Source organism: Natator depressus, chromosome 3, assembly GCF_965152275.1.
Source record: "Natator depressus isolate rNatDep1 chromosome 3, rNatDep2.hap1, whole genome shotgun sequence".
Classification (NCBI taxonomy): Eukaryota; Metazoa; Chordata; order Testudines; family Cheloniidae; genus Natator; species Natator depressus.
This window is the reverse complement of record NC_134236.1, coordinates 208,720,418-208,746,848: the sequence shown is the minus strand read 5'-3', so window position 1 is coordinate 208,746,848 and position 26,431 is coordinate 208,720,418. Positions and strand designations below refer to the sequence as shown.

The following is a 26,431-nucleotide window of genomic DNA, read 5'->3' as shown; positions in this document are numbered from 1 at the left end:
CAAAATTCTTCCACTTGGGAGTGGTGGTAAGCGTTTGGCCCCCCAAGCCCTGCAGATCTCAGGGGAGCAGCAGGAGGCTACCAGCCCTATAGGAGCCCTGTACCAACTCCAAAGCCCCATCTCCCTTCCAGTCCCAGTGAAGTCATGCTGCCTGGGACTCCCCTAAAGGACTGAAATGGAGTTCCACCACCCCACCTCCAACAGCAAGTGCCTAAAGTACCTCAGCCTTTAGGGCCAATGAAGAGCTCCCATAGATTGCAATGGGCTGTGGCTCAGATCCTTAAGTGTGCCCGTTATCTCCACAATACGCCCGAGTTCTGCTGGAATAGGGGGCCAAAAGCTTAGCCATACTCCAGCAGAATCAAGTCTCCCACACTGCATTCCAAAGCCAACATCAGCTCTTACCAGCAGCTTGGCTAGGCAATGCCATTGTCTTCACTTACATACATTAATTTTCAAACATTTCAATAGTTAAAAATTCACCAGAGACCATTACCAAAGAAATACATTATAAATCAGAACCATAAAAGAAGAGGTCCATCTGGAGTGGCCATTTCTAACATTGACCTCAGCATATTACAAGCAAAAATGACACAGACATGTTCCACAAAGGTGTACTTTTCTCATAGAATTTGTAGTTGCGTTGTGAACAAAGCCCCTTAATGAATCCCAGAATTCTCACCAAGATGATCTACTTTAACATCAAGTCTTCTACAAACACTGCAAGATCAATGGCGAATTCTTTAGCTGCCATGCTCTGTATTTTCATAAATTGGGATTTTGGGTGCCCAACTTAAGATCGCCTTTTAAAAGGGTCTGATTATCAGAAAGAGTGAGCAAAATCAGTCACCTGTAAGTCCCCTTAGGCTGGGTACCCATAGACTGAAGTACTCAAAATCCTTTTGAGGGTTTAGGCCCAGAAGCCTTAGTATTGCAGCCTGTGAAGTGAATCAAGGTAGTGAAAGGTGGCTCCCAAAGCCCAGCTTGTTTCGACATTGTCAATTTTTCGGGCAAGCTAGAAAGAAAAAAGGAGAGGAGTAAAACCATTGTTGTGTGTGTACATCACTAGCAAGTTGAGAGGCATCTCAACACAGCACTGAGAAGTATTACCTGAAACACCTGGCTTTTTGGAAAGCCCAGTTCTTGCAGTAGCAAACTGATATAGGTGAGGTCCATGCAAAGGAAAGGATTGTCTCCTGGCTTCACCTCCATGGTCTTACACACTAAGAAGAATGAAGAGAGAGAATTGACTCTTCAATTTATAAACAACTATTCAAATCCCTAGGATAGGTTAGTTTATTCTCCCTGTGCATGGGTGGAACAGAAACAGAACAAGGAAAAACAGGCCAAGATTTGCAAAAACGGCTGCCTAAAGAGAGTCCACATTTAGGAACCTACGGAAGTAGCTTATTTTCAAAAGCGCCACAGTCCCAAGGTTGAAATTGACAGGTGCTCAGCAGTGGTGAAATTCAGGCCCCGAAATATGGACTCAGGAGCCTAATTTTAGGCTCCCCAGTCTTAACACCCCTTTCATCAACGGACATTACGTCTACACTATGGAATCTGTGTCCGCATAGCTCTGTAGTGTAGACACGACTATACCACCAGACAGAATTATTCTGTTTCTAGGAACACCGCCCTCGAAACGAAGTTAGCTTGGCTATATCTACACTACAAGTCTACGGTGTAGACACTTGCTACAGCAATGAAAGGGGTTTTCTGCCGCTGTAGTAAACCTATCCCCTTGAGAAGCAGTAACTAGGTTGACAGAAGAATTCTTCTACTGACCTAATGATGTCTATACTGGGGCGTAGGTCGGCTTAACTACTTCTCTCAAGGGGTGTGAATTTTTCACTCATGAGCAACATAGCTAGATGGTCCTATATTCTAGGTGTAGACCAGGCCTATGTCAACAGAAGCCCTCTTCCATCAACATAACCTCCAGCACAGAGGCAGCTATGTCGGCATAGCGACATTGGTCAGGGTGTGTTTTTTCACACCCCTGCCTTATGTAGCTATGCGGATAGAACTTTTCTTTGTAAACCAGGCCTAAGGTAGATATAGAAAAGAGTACGCATCTCAAAATCTGTTTGCATCTTGTTACACAGCCATCCTCTCTCAAAAGCATTCTCCTCCCTTCCCCAAAACATATTCAAAGTCTAGTAAAGCGATCAAAGCGGCAGTGAGCCCTTTGCAAAAACCTTTACTTCCTAAAAGTGTACTTGACTGTACTGGCAGAATGATCCTGAAGGTGACGAGGCTCTGCATGGGTGCCAGGGTGCGACTGCAGGATCCGGAGGTTAATAGGATGTAGTCAAGAGACAAAGGGCTTGATTCTCCACTACATTAAAGCGGTTCTGCTCTCGTTTACACATCCCAAGTAACCAAATCGCAATGAAATGTCTTGGAATAGTGCACATTGAACAGACGTTTTTAGCAGACAATACGTACAAACTGCTCATATGCATAAACGTTTCTATTTATTTGATATGGATGTGTTTAAGCGAGCAGAGAGAATTAACTACTGTACTGCAATAATCTGCAACCCAGAAAAGCAACAGTTTATATCCACAGACAAATTCTTACCTGTGGTGACTTGTAGGCATTAAACATTTTATAATCAACCAGTCAATCAGTTTGTGATACTAGTAAATATTATTTGGGTATATAAACAAACTTGTGACATACCTCTGCAAGCTAAGAAAAACTGGCTTGTGCGTTGGGGTTTTTAAATTTTTTTTTGCTTCTTTACAGATATTTAAAGAGGGCCTGCAAGTTTTTTGTAGAATCAAACAACTTTTTTCTGCTTGTTTAGAACCTTAAAATACCAGGAATTTCAAGCCTGATCATCCCTGGTTTTTGCTGGAGAATTCATGGAAGTGTTGAGATGTGGACTGTGAACAATCTCAGCCCTTGCTTGACAGGGCAAAAATGCTGAATCTTTCACAAAGGCAATTTCTCTCTTGAGTGTTTTTAAACCATTTGAGTTAAATGTGCATTACCAAAACCAGAGGCATGTAAAGAGTCAGAATAAAAATCACTTCCTTTCACAAGTAATCAGATTTTATTTGAATGGTATTTCTGATGTCAAAACAATAACATGTCATGCACAGAGTCTCCGGGGGAGGAGGGGGAAAAAAGGTAGTCAAGTTTCTAATAAACAAACACATTTACTGATTTTTAAAAACCTTTCAAATCGTCTTTACACAACAAAAAAGCCTCCGACCCCAAAAAAGTAAAAATCTATTCTCTCCTCTTTCCAGATCACCTTTAAACACAAGTATAAACTTTAAGAAAAAATAAACTGGATAAGAATAGATTAAGAGGACAATCCACTTATTTTACACTTACGATTTCAAGGTAATTTCTAAATGACATTTATTATTCTTATTGCAAGAGAGCTCAGACATCTATATTGTGAGATTTTTTTTGCCGTCTTTGTAAAAAATAAGGACTTATTAGAAAAATTGTGGCCAAAACTTTCAGAAGTAACTAGTACTTTTGGGTACCCAAGTTGAGACATTTTAGAAGGGGTCTGATTTTCAACAGCGGGTGCCCAACGCTTTCTGACAATAAGGCCTCTTTAAGATCCTTCAGATTCACCCCCGAAAAGAGACAGCCCCCAAATCACAAGGCACTTTTAAAAAAACTTGGCCAGTGTTTTCTGCTTTACTTTACTTACCATACTTGGCTGCAATTTCAAAGTCACTGACTGTCAGGCTACCTCCTTTTCCCTTATCTAGAAGGGGGGAAATAGGGCATGTTTTACAGTGTGCATGTGAAGTCAGTTGTAAATGCTGAACGCTAAACACTTCTGGAAATTGGACCACCGAGGGCTGGATCCTGCACTCACTGAAGTAAGTGGGAGTTTTGCCACCAACTTCACTGGAGCAGGGTCAGGCCTTTATTTAGATGCCTTAATATGGACCGAGAAGTGGAACTTCAGCCAGTCTGTCATTTTTTAAAAAAATTGTTTTTTAGCCTTAACAGGACATTGTCTACTTTTGAAATTTAGTCATTAAAAAATAAAAGGTTGAAAACTGTTTCAGGTCAGACCTCCAAGTCCCTCTGCCTTTTTTCCAAAACAATTTTATAGTACCCAATCTTTCAAAAAAGATTATAAAAGATTATATAACTGTACATTATATAACCAAGGACATAATTCCTTGATAGCTTTGTGAAGTAACTGGATTTTTTTTTAAGGGGCACAAACTCTCCCATTAGCTACCTTTGCATTACAAAGAAAATCAGAAACAAATGTACCTATTAGACCAACCTCTGCTGCACAGTCATAATAATAGGAGAAAGCATAAAAATCCAAATCCTTTACTACTTCTGTTTTATGCACCTTCTTGTAGAGCAGTTTTGCAACTTTGTTAGCACAGGATTCATACAGATGCTCTCCTAAAAGAAACAGAGAGACCCAGCAAATCATATGCTGGTGATTAACCACCACCACCACCACCGTTTAATTTCTTCGGGGTCCGCAAGGCCTCTGGTCCCCTTAGGTCAGCAATGCTCTAATTTACTAGAGACTATCCGTGGAAATAAAGGACCAGATCCTCTTCCTGATAAAGCCAATGGCAAAACTTACTGACTTCAGTGGGAACCAGATGGGTCCAAAGTACGGACGAGATCATCAGTGGACAAAGCAGCCCACAGTAAGACTATTGCAGGGCTGCTGACTCAGAGAGCTACAATCTCTTTCATAGAATCATAGAATCATAGAATATCAGGGTTGGAAGGGACCCCAGAAGGTCATCTAGTCCAACCCCCTGCTCGAAGCAGGACCAATTCCCAGTTAAATCATCCCAGCCAGGGCTTTGTCAAGCCTGATCTTAAAAACCTCTAAGGAAGGAGATTCTACCACCTCCCTAGGTAACGCATTCCAGCGTTTCACCACCCTCTTAGTGAAAAAGTTTTTCCTAATATCCAATCTAAACCTCCCCCATTGCAACTTGAGACCATTACTCCTCGTTCTGTCATCTGCTACCACTGAGAACAGTCTAGATCCATCCACTTTGGAACCTCCGTTCAGGTAGTTGAAAGCAGCTATCAAATCCCCCCTCATTCTTCTCTTCTGCAGACTAAACAATCCCAGCTCCCTCAGCCTCTCCTCATAAGTCATGTGCTCTAGACCCCTAATCATTTTTGTTGCCCTTCGCTGGACTCTCTCCAATTTATCCACATCCTTCTTGTAGCGTGGGGCCCAAAACTGGACACAGTACTCCAGATGAGGCCTCACCAGTGTCGAATAGAGGGGAACGATCACGTCCCTCGATCTGCTCGCTATGCCCCTACTTATACATCCCAAAATGCCATTGGCCTTCTTGGCAACAAGGGCACACTGCTGACTCATATCCAGCTTCTCGTCCACTGTCACCCCTAGGTCCTTTTCCGCAGAACTGCTGCCTAGCCATTCGGTCCCTAGTCTGTAGCGGTGCATTGGATTCTTCCATCCTAAGTGTAGGACCCTGCACTTATCCTTATTGAACCTCATCAGATTTCTTTTGGCCCAATCCTCCAATTTGTCTAGGTCCTTCTGTATCCTATCCCTCCCCTCCAGCGTATCTACCACTCCTCCCAGTTTAGTATCATCCGCAAATTTGCTGAGAGTGCAATCCACACCATCCTCCAGATCATTTATGAAGATATTGAACAAAACCGGCCCCAGGACTGACCCCTGGGGCACTCCACTTGACACCGGCTGCCAACTAGACATGGAGCCATTGATCACTACCCGTTGAGCCCGACAATCTAGCCAGCTTTCTACCCACCTTATAGTGCATTCATCCAGCCCATACTTCCTTAACTTGCTGACAAGAATACTGTGGGAGACCGTGTCAAAAGCTTTGCTAAAGTCAAGAAACAATACATCCACTGCTTTCCCTTCATCCATTTCCTGCGCTCTCTGGTGCTCCCAGGAGAGTGTTAACTGTGCTGGGCTGGCAGCATATTGTGATGAAGTGGGACTGTTCTTAATGTTTCCTCTGAATATTGTAGGGGTGCCTCAGTTTCCCCTATGCATTTCTTAAGTCTCTAGGTGGTTGGATGAGGGGGTGTAATTGTTGCAGAGCAAGGGCCAGTGTACCTAAATGGCCGACACTCTGTCTCCTGGCAACTGATGGCCTGGGCCCTTCCCCCCTGCAAGGTGATAGCTAAAGGGTTGAAGAACAAAGGAATCAGGTGACCTCCTGGCCTGGGAAAGGATCTGGGTTTTTTCAGATCCCCTGTACAAAACCGACGCCTGCAAAGCAGGAGATTTGTGGGAAGGGAACAACAGTTTCTGCAACGAAAACTCATTCGCTATTGCAAAACAGGCTTCCTTTCCGTTTGAAAACCCAGCAAAAAAGGTAGATATGCTGTGAGCACAAATGGCTTGGAAAACTCGGACAGCCAGACCCTAGCTGGTGTGAATCAGCCTAGCTCCACAGGTTTCAATAGTGGCAGGCTGATTTGCAACAGCTAGAATCTGGCCCCACGCGTCTGGACCTGGTTACGCTAGACTTTTTTCTTAGAGTTCCCCGCTGTTGCAGCTCCTCCAGTGGCAGACATGATGGAAGTGCTAGTGTAGACAGGGCTCCAGAGGTTCTTACTGTAAACCATCATGTTATGTAGACATGCTCTGACCTGGGTTTGACAGGATGGGTTTTAAAATGCCATTGACTAATCTTCATTAGAGCTCCCCCTATTACACACTGGACCAGATGGGGTGTGGATGAAGGGAGAAAAATCTCTTGGGCAGGAATAGCCTGAGGTCAAAGCAAAGTTACAGTAACAAAACAACTGAATATCTCAAACAGACTGAGATCCAGAAAGTGCATGCTGTTTGTTCTGATTTTAACATGCAAATCTAGAACATAATAGAAATAAGTTACTATACCTGCCTTCTGCCCTTTAATTCTGTACACTATTTCAGCATGTTCCCACTCACACTGGAAGCCGGGTGATAAACAGGGACTAATTAGCTCCTCTCCTTCCTTTACTGTAATAGAAAGAAATAGATCAAGCAGCATTAAGACACATGCTGAGGAGTCAACTGCCAATCCCTCCTCCCCTGGCCACAGTCCTACTCAGCATCATCCCACCTCCCCAGCAATTTCTAACTCACTCATGGCCTGAACATCCCCCCTATCCCCAGATGGACTGGTAATGGCCCATGCCTTCCTTTGACAGCACCATCTTCTGCCCACACCCATCTCGCTGGTAGATGTGCCCAGAGACATGCAGTGGTCCCATCTATGGCACGGGCAGGCTGAGAATGGAGAGAGTAGCAAGTGAATGAATTACCACTTCCCCTTATAACAGGCTATGCTCCTGTGGCCCAGAGAATGGGTTTTGCACCCACGGGGGAAGGATGAAATTACTGGGAGTGCGCAAGGACCTGATGTTGGGACCCTCTGGCCCAAAGGATCATTTGGCCTATAAAAATTATCCTATAAGTCACTGAAATGCAAGAGCTCTGTGCCGGATTACTTACAGGCTTGTCCCTCAATGCCGCCTAAAATCGCAAGCCTTGCTGACATTAACCCGAGTCCCAGGTAACTGTGAAGGAGAAAAGCCGCTGTGAAAGAGTACACTTCTACTGGCATCACGCTGGGGCAAGTGAGTCATGTCTATTTGCAGGACGGTTCCAGCAAACCGTCTGGACGCAGCAGCGAATAGCCTGTGTGTGGTTCGAGTGAAGGTCGAGCTGTCACTTCCATTAACAACATCTCTCCCACAGTCTGACACACGAGCAAAATCATTTCCTCTCAAGTGGAAGACAGTGGATGGACTGTCAGAGTGAAATCCTGCTTGTTCAGACTGCAACTAAATCAGGGCGGGTGTCTTTTTTGGGAGGGCGTAGAAAACCAGACTGCGGTGTGGCCAAGGAGGAGGGAGCCCTCCAGGGTCTCCCCTAATGCTCCTCCTCCCATCTCCCAAGAGCTCCGCATTATCTCAGCTCTTCTTCCAGCCCAGAACAACGTCCCGCCGAGACGTGAAACACTCCCTCCGCCCCTGGGACCGAGCTCTCCCAACCCCTTTCAGCCCAGCGGCCGGGGCCAAGTCACAACCCCCTCCCTGTTGTGCTGCTGTTAGAGCGTGTGTCTGACAGGCTGCGCAGCTGTCATGGTACCCATGGAATCAGACTGATCACAATGGTAACGAGCTGAAGTACTCAATTTCCGTCAGCTTTGCACTGGCTAGAGCGTGTCAGGATTTCAGCTAAGGGTTATAGTTATGGTTACATATACGCAGAAAATAAGCAAACCTAAACTGCAACACAGCAAAGCACAATAAGGAAAAAATTAAGGTGGAGTCTATTTGGCTGTAGCTACATGAGAATATGTGGTATGATTCCTCTGACTGGATCTTCTTCCTGTTGTCACAGTGTCTGCCACTCTAATAAACTTGTGTGACTATTAGGAGCAGTAATTTTCCAGAAGTCAATCTCTCTGCTTTTTGGATTAGAGGTAAACACTTGTGAGATCCCCAATTCGCAGAGCACATAAACGCTTAAAGTTAAGCACATGCGTAAATCACATTCATCCAATAACTGGCTTTCATCTTTACCAGACGCTCTTTTCCCCCCCACAGCTAACCTGTATGAATACAGTTTGTATGTGTTGTTAAACATCTGAAATGAAGTGATATGGCCAGCTGGTGATGTCTGGAGAGTTATCTATAAGGAGAAACAAAGAAGTCGTTGTAAGATTTTTTTGGAACTTCCAGAAACAGCAAGAAGTAACAATACAGTATTTGAGCATACAAAAAGGTTACCATCCACACAGAAGTCCTATTTGCAACATGGCTGGCTGTGGAAATAAGTTATTTACAGACTAGTCTCAGACTAGCCCTGGATCTATCAGAGATGACCAGAACATAGAAACAGGAGTTAAAACAGTGACCTGACACTACAGAATCACATCAGCTCAAACATTTATATTGACACCAAACCAATGCAAATAAGGATTTTAAACAAAACAAAATACACTTCTTTCCATGACTTCCATCAATACACCTCATTCCTAACCTGCAATGGCCCCTTATTCCAGTTCTGAACCCCTTTGGATGAAAGATCAATCCTGCCCCATTGCGTGGTACTTTATGAACACAAATGGAAACTACAGAAAGATTGTGATTTTCCTAACTAGAAAGTAGCTCACGTAAGACTTGTCTTCTCTTGACCGCAAATCATTGACGCCACCATCATTGTACCATGGCAACTAGGAGGAAGTGACTCCAGATTTGTTAAGAGACAAGTAGGAGGCACGCCTTCATGTAACACAAACAGCCTCAATCCTTTTGCAAGAATAGCAGAATGCCTGTTCATTAAAACCAGTGTTTCCCTGCAGTACGTGTTCAGTTTACCTCAGTGTCTGGAAGAAATGTCATTTGTGTTGATCCACCTCCTAAATCCAGCATTCCTACACTTCTTTTTCTTGAAGCATTTAAGCTACCTGAAATGCATCATGTGATATAATGAAAGCCATTGTGTGTTCAGTAATAACTCAAAGCCATAAAGCAATAAAAACAAACATGGCTAAGAAAAAGGGAAAAAAATCCATCCTCCCATAGACAATAAGAGATGAACAGCATACACAGTTACAACTAGTTTTCATATAGTGGAAAGCAAGTCTGTAATTAACTACCTGGGTTTTTGGCCAACTATAAAAACAAACAAAAGGCAGACTAGTTGGATGGAGTGACAAACTGCACACAGATAACCTTTTACGGTATGGAAATAATCATTGTATTTTTTCCCTTAGATCCTTAAATCAAGAAAGAAAAAGAAAAAAAAACAAAAACCCAAACTACTACTATTCGGCCTTGATCCCACCAAGACTTAAACACATGCTTAACTTTTAGGTATGTGAATAATCCCTTGAACTTTAAGTCTGTAAAATGGGAGCCATAAATACTGTTCTTCAAAGAGAAAGTTAGGCCTAGTCTACACTGCCATCTCTTGGGGAGGTGGATTAACTACATCAACAGACAACCCCCCTTCTGTTCATGTAGGAAACGTCCGTGCTACAGCAGCATAGACGCAGCACGGCGGAGGTGCTGCCGTGGCATTTGTGGTGTAGACACAGCCGTTACCGCTGTTTTAAGCCATTTTATTTTCTCTCTGTTTAGAAAAATTATATCCCGTGTCTAAATTTTAATTTCACAACACTGAAGCAAATAGTCTAGATGCACAGGAGCACACTTGCTTCTTTAATTTCCATTCTCTCTCGTGTACCCACAGTACACATGTGCACACACTGTGTAAGTGTCCAGCCTGCCTGATAACGGCAGCACCCGCAGTATAAATACTAGGAGTCAGGGCTGTCAATTAATTGCAGTTAATTCAAGCAATTAATGCAACACAAATTAACTAGATTAAAAAGTCGTGATTAGCTGCAGCTTTAATTGCGCTGTTAAACAATAGAATACCAATTTAAATTTATTATAAATATTTTTGGATGTTTTTCTACATTTTCAAATACATTGATTTCAATTACAACTAGGGTGACCAGACGCCCTGATTTTAACCCATTTGTCCCGCGTCCCGACTGCGCATGGGTCGGGACACCCTTTGTCCCAGTATCGGGGACGGATCGCTCACCATTGCCGGCGTGGCGGCGCTTCCTGGGGCAGCTCCCGGTGGCGCACGCACCCGCCACCAGCAGGAGCCTGCAGTGCAGGCGGCCTCTAGGCACTGAGGCGGAGAGGGCCTCCGCATGCTGCACCGGCTCCCTCCAGCCCAATCAGAGCTGGGGGGGTGGGGCTTGCAGGCACCGGCAGAGAGCCCTCCTCTCCCCGACCCCACCCCACCCGACCCTAGGAGCCAGACCTGCCGAATGCTTCCTGGGAGCTGCCCCAGGTAAGCACCGCCAGGACTCCCCACCTCACCCCCCGGCAGGTCCCTCTGGCTCTTAGGGTTGGGGCAGGGGGCTCTTTGCGCGCTGCCGGTGCCTGCAAGCCCCGCTTCGCGGCTCCACAGCTCCCATTGGCACTTTTTCCGGCCAATGGGAGCCACGAAGCTCGCAGTTGTGGGGGCCCAGCACGTGGAGACCCCTCGTCCGCCCCTGATCCTAGGAGCCAGAGGGACCTGCCAGATCCTTCCTGGGAGCCACCCCAGGTAGGCACTGCCGTGACCCCCCCAACCCCTGGCAGGTCCCTCTGGCTCTTAGGGTGGCGGGAAAGGGGGCTCTGCGGGCTGCTCCCGCCTGCAAGCCCCGCTCCACGGCTCCGGTAGCTCCCATTGGCGCTTTTCCCGGACAGTGGGAGCCATGGAGCTCGCGCTTCTGGCGGGCGCAACATGTGGAGAGTCTGGAGACCCGCCCCCCCCAGGAGCCAGAGACCTCCCAGCAGGACTGGTGAGTGCGGCCAGGGAAGGGGACAGGGTGTGATGGAATGAGTGTCTGGGAGGTGTGTGTGGGGTGCTGGGCTGTGAGGATGTGGAGGGCGCTGGGCAGTGGGGGAGGTTTGTGTGTTTTGGGGTGCTAGGCAGTGGGAGCCTGTTGGGGGATGCTGGGCACTGGGGGAGACCTTTGCGTGTCAGGGCACTGGGGGTCTGTGTGGGGCATTGTTTAGTTGTGGTGGTGGGGCTGTGGGGAAGGGCACTGGGAGGGAGGGAAGGAGGAGAAACCTGTGCCCCTGGCCCCGTGGCTTCTGCTGGAGGCTGGAGCTGGGGCCATGAGTCCTTGCCACTTGGCTTGTGGTACGGGCTGCAGCAGGGGCCATACACTCCTCTTGCAGCTTCCTAGGGCTGTGCGCCCCCTCTCATGGCTCTGGTTGGGGCTGTGCACCTGTGGCTCTCTGCTCCCGCCTCCCCACTTGCCCAACGTGTCCTGATATTTCACTCTTGCGATCTGGTCACCCTAATTACAACACAGAATACAAAGTGTACAGTGCTAACTTTATATTATTTTTATTACAAATATTTGCACTATAAAACAAAACAAAACAGTATTTTTCAATTCCTCATACAAGTACTTTAGTGCAATCTCTATTGTGAAAGTGAAACTTACAAATGTAGAATTATTTGTGTTACATAACTGCACTCAAAAACAAAACTATAGCACCTACAAGTCCACTCAGTCCTACTTCTTGTTCAGACAATTGCTAAGACAAACAAGTTTGTTTACATTTAGGGAGATAATGCTGCCTGCTTCTTATTTATGTCACCTGAAAGTGAGAACAGGTGGGTTCTGCTTGATGATAATCCAAAACAGTGCATACTGATGCACCTTCATTTTCATCATCTGAGTCAGATGCCACCAGCAGAAGGGTGATTTTCTTTTTTGGTGGTTCAGGTTCTGTAGTTTCCACATTGGAGTGTTGCTCTTTTCAGACTTCTGATAACATGTTCCACACCTTGTCCCTCTCAGATTTTGGAAAGCACTTCGGATTCTTAAACCTTGGGTTGAGCGCTATTTCTAAAGATAGCGATGTCATATTGGTATCTTCTTTGCGTTTTGTCAAATCTGCAGTGAAAGTGTTCTTAAAATGAAGAACTTATGGTGGGTTGTTATCTGAGACTACCATAACATGAAATACATGGCAGAATGCAGGTAAAACTATGGAGCAAGAGACATACTGTTCTCCCCCAAGGAGTTCAGTCACAAATTTAATTAACACATTTTTAAAGGAGTGTCATCATCATGGAAGCATGTCCTCTGGAATGGTGGTTGAAGCATGAAGGGATATATGAATCTTTCGCGCATCTGTCACATAAATACCTTGCAACGCTGGCTACAACAGTGCCATGAGAACGCCTGTTCTCACTTTCAGGTGACACTGTAAACCAGAAGCAGGCAGCATTATCTCCCGTAAATGTAAACAAACCCTCAGCCAGAGGCATTTGCTGGCCACCCCGAACCTCCTCACAGCCCATCCATTATATATAAGCTCAAGGGAGGGACACTGAAGACAGGAAAACTGCACAAACTGCAGGGTATCAGGCACAGCTACCCATGCACATACCTGTTAAAAAGTTGATCGTGATCCAGGCCGAAATTCCTGATAAGAGAACATTCCAGAGAGACACGCCTTTAGACAACGTCATCTGCTCATGTCCAGCAATGTCAAACAGCGAGTTAAACCATAAACATTTTTCTTGATTTAGAGTTTGTCACTGGAGATTTAGGTTTTTTTGTTTTTGTTTTTTTTAAATACAGCTGTCTTTTTCAACAGTTCAGCTACAGATTTTAGATTAAATGATCAGCAAATTGGGTCTGTCACCCTACACCAGACTAAATGCAAAACGACCATCAGTCACATGCCCCCCTTTAGCAAGTAGTTCTCTAATGCAACCCTCAAAAGAATTAGAAACGAAGGGCCAAATCCTCAGCTGGTGTAAATTAGCATAGTTCTATTAATCTCAATGGAGCTATGCAGATTTGCAGCACCTGAGAATCAGACCCACAGACTTTAGAAATAACGCTTCCATAAAAATCGAGAATCATAAACATAAGTTAGGGACCTTAAACATGGAGAACATGCTTCTGCAGCCAACATTTATATTATTACTAATTATCTGTAATGCCTAGGAGCCCCAGACCAGGACCCCCTGGTGCCAGGTGCTGTACAAACTTAGAACAAAAAGACATTCCCTGTCCCAAAGCGCTTATATAACATCCAAGCCAACTGGCAGAGTCCCTCTGCGTGAAGTGGCTGGCAACCACTTTACTTTACAGATTAAACACATCCGTGGATAAGCAGCAAAGGCTTTGTTCTAAAGCTTTCATTTTTTAGCTAAAAGATCAACAAATAAGCGATCCTTCATGCTGTAGAGCAACTCGTGTCTGGGCTGCACTGACTGAATTTTGTTACACTTAAGACATTGTAAAGTTATTCCCTTTTTAAATACTAAGAATTTGGGTTTTCTTCATTTTCCTGTTTTTCTCCCCCAAGAACTTTGGAGAACTGAAAATTTTGTCCTTTTCCCACTTCACAAACATTGTCTTTTCCTATTAATAAAAGAAATGAATAGGCCTCATTAATAATCAATGTTAAAATATCAGCACACCGCAGGGAATAAGCCCAGTGCATGTGTTAGTTAACTGTTGTCACAGAGCAAAAAAAGGGAGCTATTTTAAAGTTTACGATCTGAGCAGCATGAACAACATTTGATATGTAGAATTTGGTAGATTTTCCTTAAAAATTTATAAAGTTAGATCAAATTTTGGACCCAACCTCAGCATTCTTTTTATTTTAACCTACCTAATCTCAGTTTGCATTCTCTTGCATAACAGGGTTTCAGCTTTAATTCACATTTACAGACTATTAAGAATAATATTTAAAAAAATCTTAGTACATTTACAGTTAAGAATTGGATTACATAACAACTTGAACTAATACTGTCTACTGAAGGCAACTCAAAGCCAAGATTTTCAAGAGTGGGAGCCTAACTTTAGGCTTCCAAGTCTATATTTTGGTAGTAAAAACATGGCTTGATTTTCAGAAGTGCTGAGCACATAGCAGCTCCCATTGATTCAACTGAACCTGCTGGGTGCTCAAGCACTTAAAATAAAGCCACTTATTTAGGAGTCAAATGTTAAACCTCAAAAGTTTTTTGGTTGGCACAAATTAAAAACAAACACTGGCCTCACTCCAGCAATGAGATCTGCTAGCAGAGATCCACATGCACGTGGATTTCCGCTGACATCAGTGGTGACTCAGCTTGGACGCAAAAGTCTGGACTAGAGGATCCAGCTGTAGGATTGGGGCAATTTTGTCAACCCATTTATACAGGTGTTCATGTGTAAGACTATAAAAACATGCCTCAGAAATTCAGCCTACCTTCATCAGTTCCATTCATTATGGAGACACAGTCATCCCTTACAAAGAAAGGAGATGCCTGGAAAATTTCTTTTACCTAAATGTAAAGAAAAAGATAAAATCAGTGGAGGTTTTTGCTAGACAGGGATAGGTGTGTGGTATAACATTTTACTGCCTCAGAGTCAAATCCTGAGTGCTGCTGAGCACCTTCACTGAAGTCAGGAGGAGTCTCATGTGCTGAGCAGCTCTTGGAATCCAGCTTGTAATAACCACTGCTCAGCTTTCTAACAACGTTATCAATCTAGTCAATGGCTTTGTACTGCGATGCAGAGACAGGGTTAGTAGAGGCTGCATGGCAACGCTCCACAGCCAGTGGATTCCACCCCAAGACAATACCTCGTTTTGTTCAACAGTAACCAATCTGGACAAATAAGGACAAACGTTGATGGGGTCTTGAAGGGAATCTGGTTTAGCCTGCTTTAGCCAGAAGGATGGCGACTGCAACATGGAGCGCACGGGGTGTGTAAAGACGAAGGCAGGAGAAAGACATGTTAAAGAACACCCTGGTGAAAAACATTACTAATGGGCACAGTAATGCCTCATGACTACACTGGAAGTTAAAGCCAAAGTCCCACATTCTTTAGTCTAGATTCTGCAGCAAGACCCCTCAGCTTCCAGTACAAGTCAAACTGGAAATTCTGCAGCAGCTTTAACTAAATTCAATACAGAAATGAGGGATAAAGTCAGTTTCTTGTGTTATATACTTTGAAATTAAGTTCAATTTCACATTGCCCTGGAATTGTCACTTTCCAGTGTGCTGCAGACTTTTGTATTGCTAACACTCAACTTCTAGGGTGCAGCTGTCAGGGAGAAGCTAGACACTGACAGATAGGATGGGACAGTTGGGGCTCTGGGCACCAGAAAAGCATGAGAAGCAGTTTGGGATTCTAGCATCCAGTGGGCGAGACATCTAGCACAGATGAGGGCATGCTGGGTCAGAGGTCAACTGACATTTTTGGATAGGGGAGGAGCTTGATATCGGAATTCACCACTCTTGTAACTAACCAGATATGCCCCAGTATCCAACACTGTAACCCACAATGATTGCTAAACACATTGGCTGGATGTTTCTGCTAAAATTATCAGTACTAGAATAGTTGTCATTAGGCTTCAGAGTCCACACATTGAGCTGACTGAGACAATTCACATTTCTCTCAGAGCCACTGTTTCATGCTGCTTGCAAATTCTGGAAAATATGGCACCGGTGCACATTTGATAGGTATTCCCACAACCATAAGGGCTAGAAACCCAATTTTAAAAATGAAAGCTAATTTGAGCAGAACTATTCGGCCTCATCATATTTATTACGTGGCTAATTCAGTAGCCAGTGAACTTTCAAAAATACAGGACCCTGATTAAAACCAGGAAGAACTGACATCTAAAGTACTAAACCAACCATTGACAATAGCTAAAAATGCCTCAAACTTAAAACTCATTATAAATATGTCACATGTAACTCAAACACATTTAGGATGCCCAAAAATATTCATTTAAATCAAGTTCCATACATAGACTAATTACTCTATAGCTGGAGTTAGTTGTGGATGGACTTTTCTGTAGCTATCATTAATCTGTTGTTTTTGAATAATGTACTATTTCATTTTAATTCTGATAACACCTACAATCTTGACTCCAACAGTATCAACAATACTGAGTAAAATATTACTTGCCAAGAATATTTTTGACAAGTTCTTTAAAATACCTACACAGTATTAACTCATATTAAAGATTTTTTTATTTTTAAATATGTTTACAAACAGTTTTTAGATACAAAAGGCTGAACACTAGAGGCTAGTCATACAAACCTAGTATCATGAAGTCTTCACCCTTTTGTAATGGACTGATGTCTTGTATTAGGACTTACATGCAATGTATTATGTGATCAAACAACCGAGCACTGCTATACAGTCTAAATGGTGAAAATGGAATATTTAAATTACACTGAAAGCAGCATATGAAAAAAGTGTATGTATTCTAAAGTGTAAAGAAAAAATAATTACCTTATCCAGCAACTTCTGAGCTTTATCTCCTGGCAACAGCCGTAAACCAGCTGTTGCTTTAAGGACCAAAGGAGTAAACTTCCACAACTCCATAGGAACCTCATCCTTAGCAACTTCTAGAAGTTCTTGTATCCCCTGAGCACTCTGAGAGGAGAGAGGAAAAAGCAATACAGACATTTTGTTAGATCTCAAGAGTAGAGCGGTTATATTACTTATGTATCCAGCACTGCTGCAACCACTACTGGAATGTTGTGTCCAGTTCTGGTGTCCACAATTCAAACAGGATGCCGATAAATTGCAGAGGGTTCAGAGAAGAGCATGAGAATGAACAAAGAACATGCCTTATAGTGATAGATTCAAGGAGCTCAATGTAACAAAGAAAAGTTTAAGGGGTGACTTGATCACAGTCTCTAAGTATGTATATAGAGAACATATCTAATAATTGGCTCTTCAATCTAGCAGAGAAAGGTATAATCAATTCAATGGCTGGAAACTGAAGCTAGACAAATTCAGACTGGAAATAAATTTTTTATCAGTGAGAGTAATCAATCAGTGGAACAATCTACCAAGGGTTGTGGTGGATTCTCTATCACTGGCAATTTTAAAATCAAGACTGGATGTTTTTCTAAAAGATGTGTTTTAGGAATTACTTTGGGGCAGTTCTCTGACCTGTGCTACAGGTCACACTAGATGATCACAATGGTCCCTTCTGACCTTGGACTCTGTGGATAGAAGACTATGCAGAGACAGGAAAAGGCCACAACATTCAAGCAAGAATCCCTATCCAGGAGATAACATAAGCATGTGCTTTTATGCAATCTTGAACTGAGGCTTAACTGACTGTTTAGCTCATTTGATGGAATTGGGAAATTTATCAATCATGAAAGTGATGAAACATGGTACATTACTTGTTCCATCCTTTTCCAGGAAGACAATAGCATTAACATGACTACGTTGATAGAAACAATCAGTTAGTGGAAATATTTATGCTTTTAGCACATGGGTTTGACACTCCAAGATGCTGGGAAATTCTTGGAGACACCAAGTGCCCCAAATTCCCATTGAAGTCAATCAGAAAGACTCTGGTACAAAGAGGAGTCTACTGTACTAAAGCAATATTCAACACTGCTTCATTTGCAAAGCACATAAAGAGTGAGTTTCTATCAGACATCTTTTTACAATTAGAAAAAAGCATAGTTACCTTATCAACATCATCAGCATAAGCAGAGAGTCCTGGCTTCAGTGCTTTAAATGTTTCATGGGTTAATTTGGGAGTCTCTGTGCAAAAGCAATAATTTTTAAGAGTAGGAAAGCATAAATCTTGATATAAAATAAAAGATCATTTTGCAAGTTAAACCTTTATATGCTAATTTTGCATAATTAAGGCTAATGGGAATAGTCTGAAGCCTACTCTAAAGGGGAAAATCAAAGGCAGCCTTACTATTAAAATGCACCTGTTATTATGGGGGGGTCAACCCTTGTCAAAATGGTTTTTAGGAGTCACAATTAATTGATAGACAGGTGCTGGTTTCTGCTCATATCCTGAACAGTAAGAATCCAAGTTTCTCCGAATTTATTTCATGTCCTCACTTTTTCTATTACCAAGGCTAATCTACCTTCAAAACAGTCCAACTCACAAGGGTGGAATTTTTCAAAGTGCTCGGTATTGGCCTAACTCTGCTCCAATTTACATCAATGGAAGCAGAGTTAGGCCAATGCTGAGCATGTTTGAAAATCACACCCATAATGTTTAAATATGGTTACAGTCAAGTTTCTGTCCTCAAGGACACTGCCAAAAGTTATCTACAATGCAATTAAAAGGTTTATTTTCTTGCTGTAAAAGAATAAGATGTTTAATGATGAACTGATATGTGGAAACCAAGGTAAAATTACACAGTTCAGATGTGTGAACTGGGTGTGAACTATGTGAGGAATAGGGCAGCCCTTATTCACATGAGCAGTTCTACTGATGTCACTGGAATTGCTCGCGTGAGTAAATGCTCACCTAGATATGGACAATCTGTCCCTAAATCATATATTCGGGAGACCATACACTTAGCACTCATACAACATCTTCCACCCAAGGATCTTATACAACTTCACAAACCAACTGACAAAGTCTCACAAGAGCCCGGAGAGATATGGGATTAGTGTGATTGTACAGACTGGCAAAGAAGTTAAGTGGATATTTCTAGTGAAACTCAGCAAGACAGCAGAAGAACTGGATCAGAACCTAGGTCATCTAAGTACAGGTCCCACACTCTATCCATGATGCCTCCCTTACAAGTATCTATCAATGTTCATTTTGAAAGCACTGCTTTATTGTACATGCACCAGAGAAACACTTAGAACAAAACTAGGATTCAAGCTTGTTGAGTTTTATTCATTAATTATGAAAACATTTGGGGGGGGGGAGCAAAAATTCTCCATGTCTTCACTAACAGACTGAAGAACAAAATCCTTTGTTAATACTTAGGCCCGGATCCTCAAAGGTATTTAAGCACCTGACTCCCACTGAAATCAATGGCAGTTGGCTACTTAAATACCTCTGAGAATCTGGGCCTCAGTCGTGTAGGGAAGTAACTCTGGCATTTAGTGACCAAAGTGCTTCACTTTCCGTCCTTAGCATTCTCTTCATTTAGACTTTTTGACTGGATTCACTGTGCAGTACATTTAAATCACTGACGCTTGTTACTACAAGGCAGAACTAGCGTGTGGCAAGTAGTGTCTTGTTTCTCTAAAATGCTTTAGGCCCAGATTCAGCACAGTATGTAAACACATTTAATTTTAAGCATGTGCTTAAGTCCCACTGAAATCAGTATGATTTCAGCATGTGTTTATGTACTGTGCTGAATTGGAGCACCAGAGGAGGCTATTGTTTCCAGGAAGTTCAGACAAAGGAATGTCCAGTGGCTAAGTCACAGGTCTGGGACACAGGAGATCAGCCCTGCCACAGATTCCCTGTGTGACCTTGGTCAAGCCACTTAAGCTCTCTCATTCTCAGAGCAGTGTACTGAGGACTGAGGCGCTACTGTTTATGAGGACCTCAGATATTACAGTAATGGGAGCTATACAAGTACAGCTGATCAGTCACATTTGTCTAAGAGCGATAATCACCAAGTCAGGGGCTGAGATGAACAAATTGGTTTTAAAATAGGATGGTCTCCAAGAAACTTTAATTAAGATTTAACTAATTTCTTAAGGGTGCCTGGAGAGAAATTTAAAAAAGCGTTAATTTAAAGAGCCTGTCATACCTTTTGATTTCTGTGTAAATTTAAAAATATGTATTCTAGTTCCAGTGCTTCCAGCGTCAAACATAATTCCATAGAACACTGCATGATCAGTCGTCAAAGTCGGATGGTCTAGTTTGTCTCTCCTACTTTCAGTAGCACCTTCTGTTATAGCCGAGATTGGTTTGGAGTCCACATGCCATTTTATATAAACCACATAAATAGCTACACATGCAAAAATCCCCAAACCATAGAACAGTTTTGGTATCTTCATGGCTTCCATTTATCAAATGTCGCTTCTTCTCTTTCACTCCAAGAGTGTGGATTCCATGTCACTCTATAATCAAAGAAAAAGAAAAACATATTTTAACTCTTTATACATTACTATGACACACATAATCAGAGGTGAAAATAAGCCGGCATGGTCCAGTACGGTGTACCGGTAAGAGCCAGTACACAGTCGACTGTACCGGCAGGGCCGCTGATTGCAGGGGGGGAGGGGAGGGGGCAGAAAAAGGGACAGCTTCCCCGGGGCCTGGCAATTTAAAAGGGCCCAGGGCTCCCGGCTGCTGCTGCCACTATCATGGGACTCCGGCGGTGATTTAAAGGGCCCAGGGCCCTGGCTACCGTGACTGCTACTGCACCAGCGGCTGGAGCCCCATGCCCTTTAAATCACCGCTGGAGCCCCAGGCAGGCACGGGCTGGGCAGTGCTGAAGGGCTGGCTGGGGGAGTCTGGCCCCAGCCCTGCCCCTTCTGCCCAAGGTCCCGCCCCTTCTGGGGGCCCAGAGCCGCCGTCCCCTGCCCCCCTTGCTCAGGACCCTGGCCGCCCTGTGTACTGGTAAGTCCCTTAAGTTACTTTCAACCCCTGCACATAATACATTCTTACAAGCAGACATAAAAGCAGAATCAAAATAAGATAACAGGGTCACTCCCACGCATACACGTGCCATCTGTTTTAGCTTAGCGGTTGTTCAGAAAGATTGCACAAATGCAAACTGATGGAGCGGAGAGAACATTATCTGTTTTAGTAGGAAGAGGGCCTGAAATATACAGCCTTGTATTAGAGGCCTGAAGCCTGGGCTAAAGCAATTTGTTTGTATCGGTGTATAACGATGCATCTCAGAGGGAGTGTCTTTGGCCAGCTTAGGGAGCAGTGGAAAGTCCCATCACTGACTGAGCTGCGTCCATTGTCACAGGCATCCATGTCTTAGTATCCTCATAGAGTCTGCCAAGTGCTATTACTCTGCTTCATCAACAATAAACCCGGCCGGGCGCCTTCACACCTTCATGGATTTTGTGAACGCTGGGCGGTTCGCTCGAGGTCTGCTGTGCCAGCTGTCTGAGCAGAGCTGGGGCAGCACACAGGGAGAACACACACACAGCCGAACATCTGATGACATTGGTGACCCCGACCACTGATCTAGTGGGTAAGTGAGCTGTCCTCTGTAGGAATTGCAATCTAACATGACAGAAAACCACGAGCTGAGGAACTCTCTTAACCCCTCCCTGAGTGTAACAAGGTATGGACCTGCTGAGTTGCTAGCAAAAGAGGTCCATATGAATTTAAAAAGTATAGTGGGGAAGAAACATGGAATGAAATCTGCAAGGCTAGGGCAGAAACAGTAGCCTTGAAATGGGGGGGGGGAGCAACTTAGGAAGGTGGGGAGACCTGAGCCAAGAGAGATTAACTCTATCAAAGTATCTTAAAGTACAGGCGGCAGCAGCAAGTTTAGCCAACTGAGAAAGGATATAAAGGGAAACTGAACTGGTATGTAAAAATATTTCAGAAAGAAGGTTCTACTTTTAGCTCTGAGCGTGGTTCTGTGGGTCAAAGCAATGGGAACCCGCGCCCTGGGGTTTTATCCTGGCTCTGGGAGAAGCGTGGGGGTAGTTACCTGCTCTTGTAAAACTTGAATTTGTTCCCCCAGTGTACGTTGCTTCTGTGCACCTGCCAAATGGATGGCGGGAGTGCCCTCTTCTGCTGCAGTTAATTGTTTTTGGGCAACTCCATGGATTAATGCATTTCAGGTGTTAACCAGGGGTGAAAGTATTTTCCACTGCATGCATCCGACGAAGTGGGCTGTAGCTCAGGAAAGCTTATGCGCTAAGAAATGGGTTAGTCTCGGAGGAGCCACAAGTCCTCCTGTATATTATGAAAACAATCAACCAGGAAGCTGTCCTGTTAAAAGGCATGTATAAACCCGCTGCTGTTCGGGAAGCTGTATAAACTAATAACGACCAATTCAGACACGGAGCCTGCAAGCCCTACGCTCGTGCTTAACTCCGAGCGGCTGGGCCGCCGGGGGATTTAACACAAAACGGAGGACCCCGCACCCGCAGGGCGGCGGACCGGGAGCCCGGCCCGGGCCGTGACACGAGGCACCGGCCAGGCCGGCGCGGCAGTGAACGCCGAGCCCCGGCGACACCGACGGGCCGCACTCACCGGGGACCGGAGCAGGGGCTTGGCCGCTCGGCCCTGGCGCGGAGCGCGCTCCGCCGCCTCCCACGAAAGGAGCTGGGAACCACTGCCCGATCCGCCAGCGCACGGCGCCCCACGGCCCCGCCGCCGCCTCCGGCCCGGCCCGGCCCGGCCCGCTCGCTTCTCAGCCGCGGCGAGGAAGGGCCGAGGCGGCCCGGGACAGGGCAGGGCCCGTCTCACCCCGCCCCGGCCCCCGGCCCCCGGCGGGCCCGGGCCCGGCCCCGCCCCGGCTGCGGGCCCCGCCCCGGGCAGAGGCCAGGACGCGCGCCGGGGCACCCGCCCCCGAGTCCCGCCAGCCCCCCCGACACGGCCCGGCCCCACCCCGCCCCGCGGGTCCCCCCGGTCCCCGCACACCGCCCCGCGCGGGATCCCCGGACACCGGCAGGCCCGGCAGCCAAGAGCCCGTGCGCAGGCGCGGCCCGAGCCAGCCCCCCCCCTCCGGAAGGCTCCGCTCCCGGCCTCCGCCCACAGCCCCCCACACCCCTCCAACCTCCCCCCAATCACCCCCTCCGACCCCCAACCCCTTCCAGCCCCCCCCACACCCCCAACCTCCCCCCAATCACCCCCTCCGACCCCCAACCCCTTCCAGCCCCCCCACCCCTCCGCCCACAGCCCCCCCCGCCTCAGCCCCTCCCAACCTCCCCCCAATCACCCCCTCCGCCAACCCCCAACCCCTTCCAGCCTCCCCCCACACGCTCCCCATTGTCTCAGCCCCCCTCCGACCCCCAACCCCTTCCAGCCTCCCCCACACGCTCCCCATTGTCTCAGCCCCCCTCCGACCCCCAACCCCTTCCAGCCTCCCCCCACACGCTCCCCATTGTCTCAGCCCCCCTCCCAGCCTCCTTCTAACCCCAACCCTCACAGCCTCCCCCCACAGCCCTCCCTCAGCCTCCTTCCCGCCTCCCCCCACACACCTCCATTGCCTCAGCCCCCCCTGCCAGACTTCTCCAGCCCCCTCCATAACCCCCACTGCCTCAGCCCCCCCAATCTCCCCCCACACCTCCATTGCCTCAGCCCTCCTCCCAGCCTCCTTCCAACCCTCACAGCCCCCTCCCAGCCTATCCAGAATCCCCCCACCTCAGCCCCCAACCTCTCACAGCCTCCCTGCGCCCTCACACACTCACCCCAGCTCTCCCGAGGCCCTTCTCAGACTTCTCTTCCCCGCCCCACTGCCTCACGCAATCTCATCCCAGCCTGGCCCAGACTCCCTCAGCGTCTCCCACAAACACTTCCGCCTGGTCCCCCTACTCTCCCTCAACCCCTGCACAGAGACTCCTTCTAGCCCCCCTGTGCCCTTACCTCCCCTAGTCCCTCTTCCCAGCCTTCCTGACAGCCCCCACCCCCTCCAGACAGTGCTCCCGGACCCAGTTTCTTTAAGGCGTTAACAAGCCCTCCCAAGAGCATTAGCAGAATTTACAAGGCTGCTGCTTCTGGGTCCTCTGCTGCCTGATTTGTGCACAGCAAAGGCCACTTTGGTTCTTTCTGACTGTACCCTGCATCCTTCCAGCCGCATCTCGAGGCATGCTCCCTGAGAAAGAGTCTATACATGGCGGATGTTGCTGTTCTTTGCTTTCCCCATTAGGGCATGCTGCACAAGTTTAAAGATAAGCACAGGTGTAAGGATTACAGGATTGCGGCCTAACTGAGAGATAGGAGAGTGCCGCTATCCGCAAACCCCAGGGCATAGGGAAACCATTGTGTCATCCAAAACGAGCCTGGAACATTTATACTATGAAACTGTGGGTGTGCTGTAATTCAGCACTGGAGAGGGGCATAGGCAGCTAAGCTCCAATTTGTCTGTACCCTAAGGGGTTTATAACTTGAGTCTAGACTAAAGCTAGGTGAACTGTTTGAAGCAAACATTTCACTTGAGGAAGTTATTCATTAATTATTCAGAGAAAGGCTTTCATTTCTACAAATCAGTTTGTTATTCAATGTGATTGAACAAATCGTTTCTGCAATCACTCTGGACCCTACCCCTACCCTCCAACGTGCTTCAAAATGGATTCTTTGAGGACCTGCTCCATGATTTTTCCAGGGACTGAGGTGAGGCTGATCAGCCTGTAGTTCCCCGAATTCTCCTTCTTCCCTTTTTTAAAGATGGGCACTATATTTGCCTTTTTCCAGTTGTCTGGGACATCCCTTGATTGCCACAAGTTTTCAAAGATAATGACCAATGGCTCTGCAATCACATCAGCCAACTCCCTCAGCACCCTTGGATGCACTAGATCTGGATCCATGGACTTGTACAAGTCCAGCTTTTCTAAACAGTCCTAAACCTGTTCTTTCACCACTCAGGGCTGCTCACCTCCTCCCAGTACTGTGCTACTCAAGGTCATTCTTGGCAGTATCATTGGTGCCCATGTGGAGAAATAGGAAGGGATAGTGGTCCAAGGGCTTGATCAGTCTCAGCAGACGCTCCGTCACATCCCGAATTCTAGCTCCAGGCAAGCAGCACACTTCTCAAGTTTCCCAGTTTGGACGGCAGATGGATGACTCTGTCCCCCTTAGGAGGGAGTCCCCGACCACCACCACCTCTCTCCTCCTCTTGGGAGTGGTGGTCATGGAACCCCCATCCCTAGGACAACGCATCCCATGCCATCCTGTCAATGGGGTCTCCTTCTGATCCCTTCCCTCAGATGACTCTTCCAAACCATTCTCCACTGTAGTACCTGTGCAGAGAGCCTGAAAACAGTTTCTTACCTCTGTCTGCATTGGGAGTACATGGGTTCTCCTGTTTCTTCTTCTGAAGGTCACATGCTGCCAGTTTTCTTCCCTGTGCTGCACTGCCCTCTCTGATTCTTCAGCGTGCTGTGCCTGAGGTACCAAACACTGACTTCTATCCAGAAAGTCTTCATTTTCTCTGATGCAACGCAGGGTTGATACTTGGAGCTCTGGTCCTTTAATCTTCTCTTCCAATATGGAGACCAGCTCGCACTTCATACAGACAAAGTCGCTTCTGTCCTCTGGGGAAAAGACAAACATGGCATATCCTGTGCAGGTCACAACAGCTGATCGCTCCCCATCCTTAATGTCTTCCTTCTAAGAGCCTCTTCAGATGTTGTATTTACTGCTCACAGAAGCCTGAAAGGCAAAAACACTTTGTGGGAACTTCCCCAAGGTGAAATCCCAGGCAAACCCGCTCTGTTTGCCTGTCCTCTGTTCGCCACTCACTTGGTTCGCAACTGTTGTTTTCAACCGTTCTCATTGGGCTGGATTGTATATTAAAAAAAACAAACAAACCAAGCTGTGGATTCTCCCCAGCACTTCTGACAGGAATGGAGTTTGCCTCCTGTGCAATGAGTAGGGTCCTACCAAATTCTCGGCCATGAAAAACGTGTCAGAGACCGTGAAATCTGGTCTTCTTCTGTGAAATCTGATCTTTTAGGTGCTTTTTCCCTATACTATACAGATTTCACGGGGGGAGATCAGATTTCACGTTTCTCAAATTGGGGGTTCTGATCCAAAAGGGAGTTGCAGGGGGGTCACAAGGTTATTTTAGTGGGGTTGCAGTATTGCCACCCTCACTTCTGCGCTGCCTTCAGAGCTGGGCAGCCGGAGAGCAGCAGCTGTTGGCCAGGTGCCCAGCTCGGAAGGCAGCATCGCCAGCAGCAGCGCAGAAGGAAGGGTGGCAATCCCATACCAGGCCATCCTTCCTTCTGCGTTGCTGCTGGCAGAGGCTCTGCCTTCAGAACTGGGCTCCTGGCCAGCAGCCGCCGCTCTCCAGCTGCCCAGGTCTGAAGGCAGCACCGCAACCAGCAGCAGCGCAGAAGGAAGGGTAGCAGTACCGCAACACCCCCCTGCAGCCTCCCCGCAACTCCTTTTTGGGTCAGGAGCCCTACAATTGCAACACTGTGAAATTTCAGATTGAAATAGCTGAAGTAATGACATTTATGATTTTTAAAATCCT

General features: G+C 46.1%; 1 protein-coding gene across 4 annotated transcripts; it reads right to left on the bottom strand.

Annotated features, from left to right (window-relative positions):
• Positions 1-284: 284 nt before the first annotated feature.
• ENTPD6 (ectonucleoside triphosphate diphosphohydrolase 6) lies at positions 285-22,612 on the bottom strand. 4 transcript variants are annotated; one of them, XM_074949844.1, is made up of 14 exons: positions 22,486-22,612; positions 20,066-20,378; positions 18,013-18,089; positions 16,812-16,955; positions 14,773-14,848; positions 12,955-12,990; positions 9,355-9,443; positions 8,586-8,665; positions 7,481-7,545; positions 6,884-6,985; positions 4,264-4,404; positions 3,683-3,739; positions 1,111-1,223; positions 285-1,015 (listed from the first exon to the last, which is right to left on the bottom strand). In XM_074949844.1, the coding sequence occupies exons 2-14, from the start codon at positions 20,322-20,324 to the stop codon at positions 926-928; spliced, it is 1,329 nt and encodes a 442-aa protein (XP_074805945.1). In that variant the 5' UTR covers positions 20,325-20,378; positions 22,486-22,612; the 3' UTR covers positions 285-925. The 4 variants fall into 4 exon arrangements, with proteins under 4 accessions (XP_074805945.1, XP_074805944.1, XP_074805946.1 ...); XM_074949843.1 differs by lacking the exon at positions 22,486-22,612 and adding an exon at positions 21,938-22,404; XM_074949845.1 differs by lacking the exons at positions 3,683-3,739; positions 22,486-22,612 and adding an exon at positions 21,938-22,404.
• Between the last annotated feature and the right edge of the window lie 3,819 nt (positions 22,613-26,431).

Excerpts from the sequence above, each read along its gene's own strand:
- ENTPD6 (XM_074949844.1), bottom strand. The coding sequence starts at position 20,324 with ATGGAAGCCATGAAGATACCAAAACTGTTCTATGGTTTGGGGATTTTT. Across the intron at positions 8,666-9,354 it reads CATTTCTTCCAGACACTGAG|ATAACTCTCCAGACATCACC; the intron begins GTAAACTGAACA and ends TTCTCCTTATAG. Across the intron at positions 1,224-3,682 it reads TGAAATTGCAGCCAAGTATG|TGTGTAAGACCATGGAGGTG; the intron begins GTAAGTAAAGTA and ends CATTCTTCTTAG.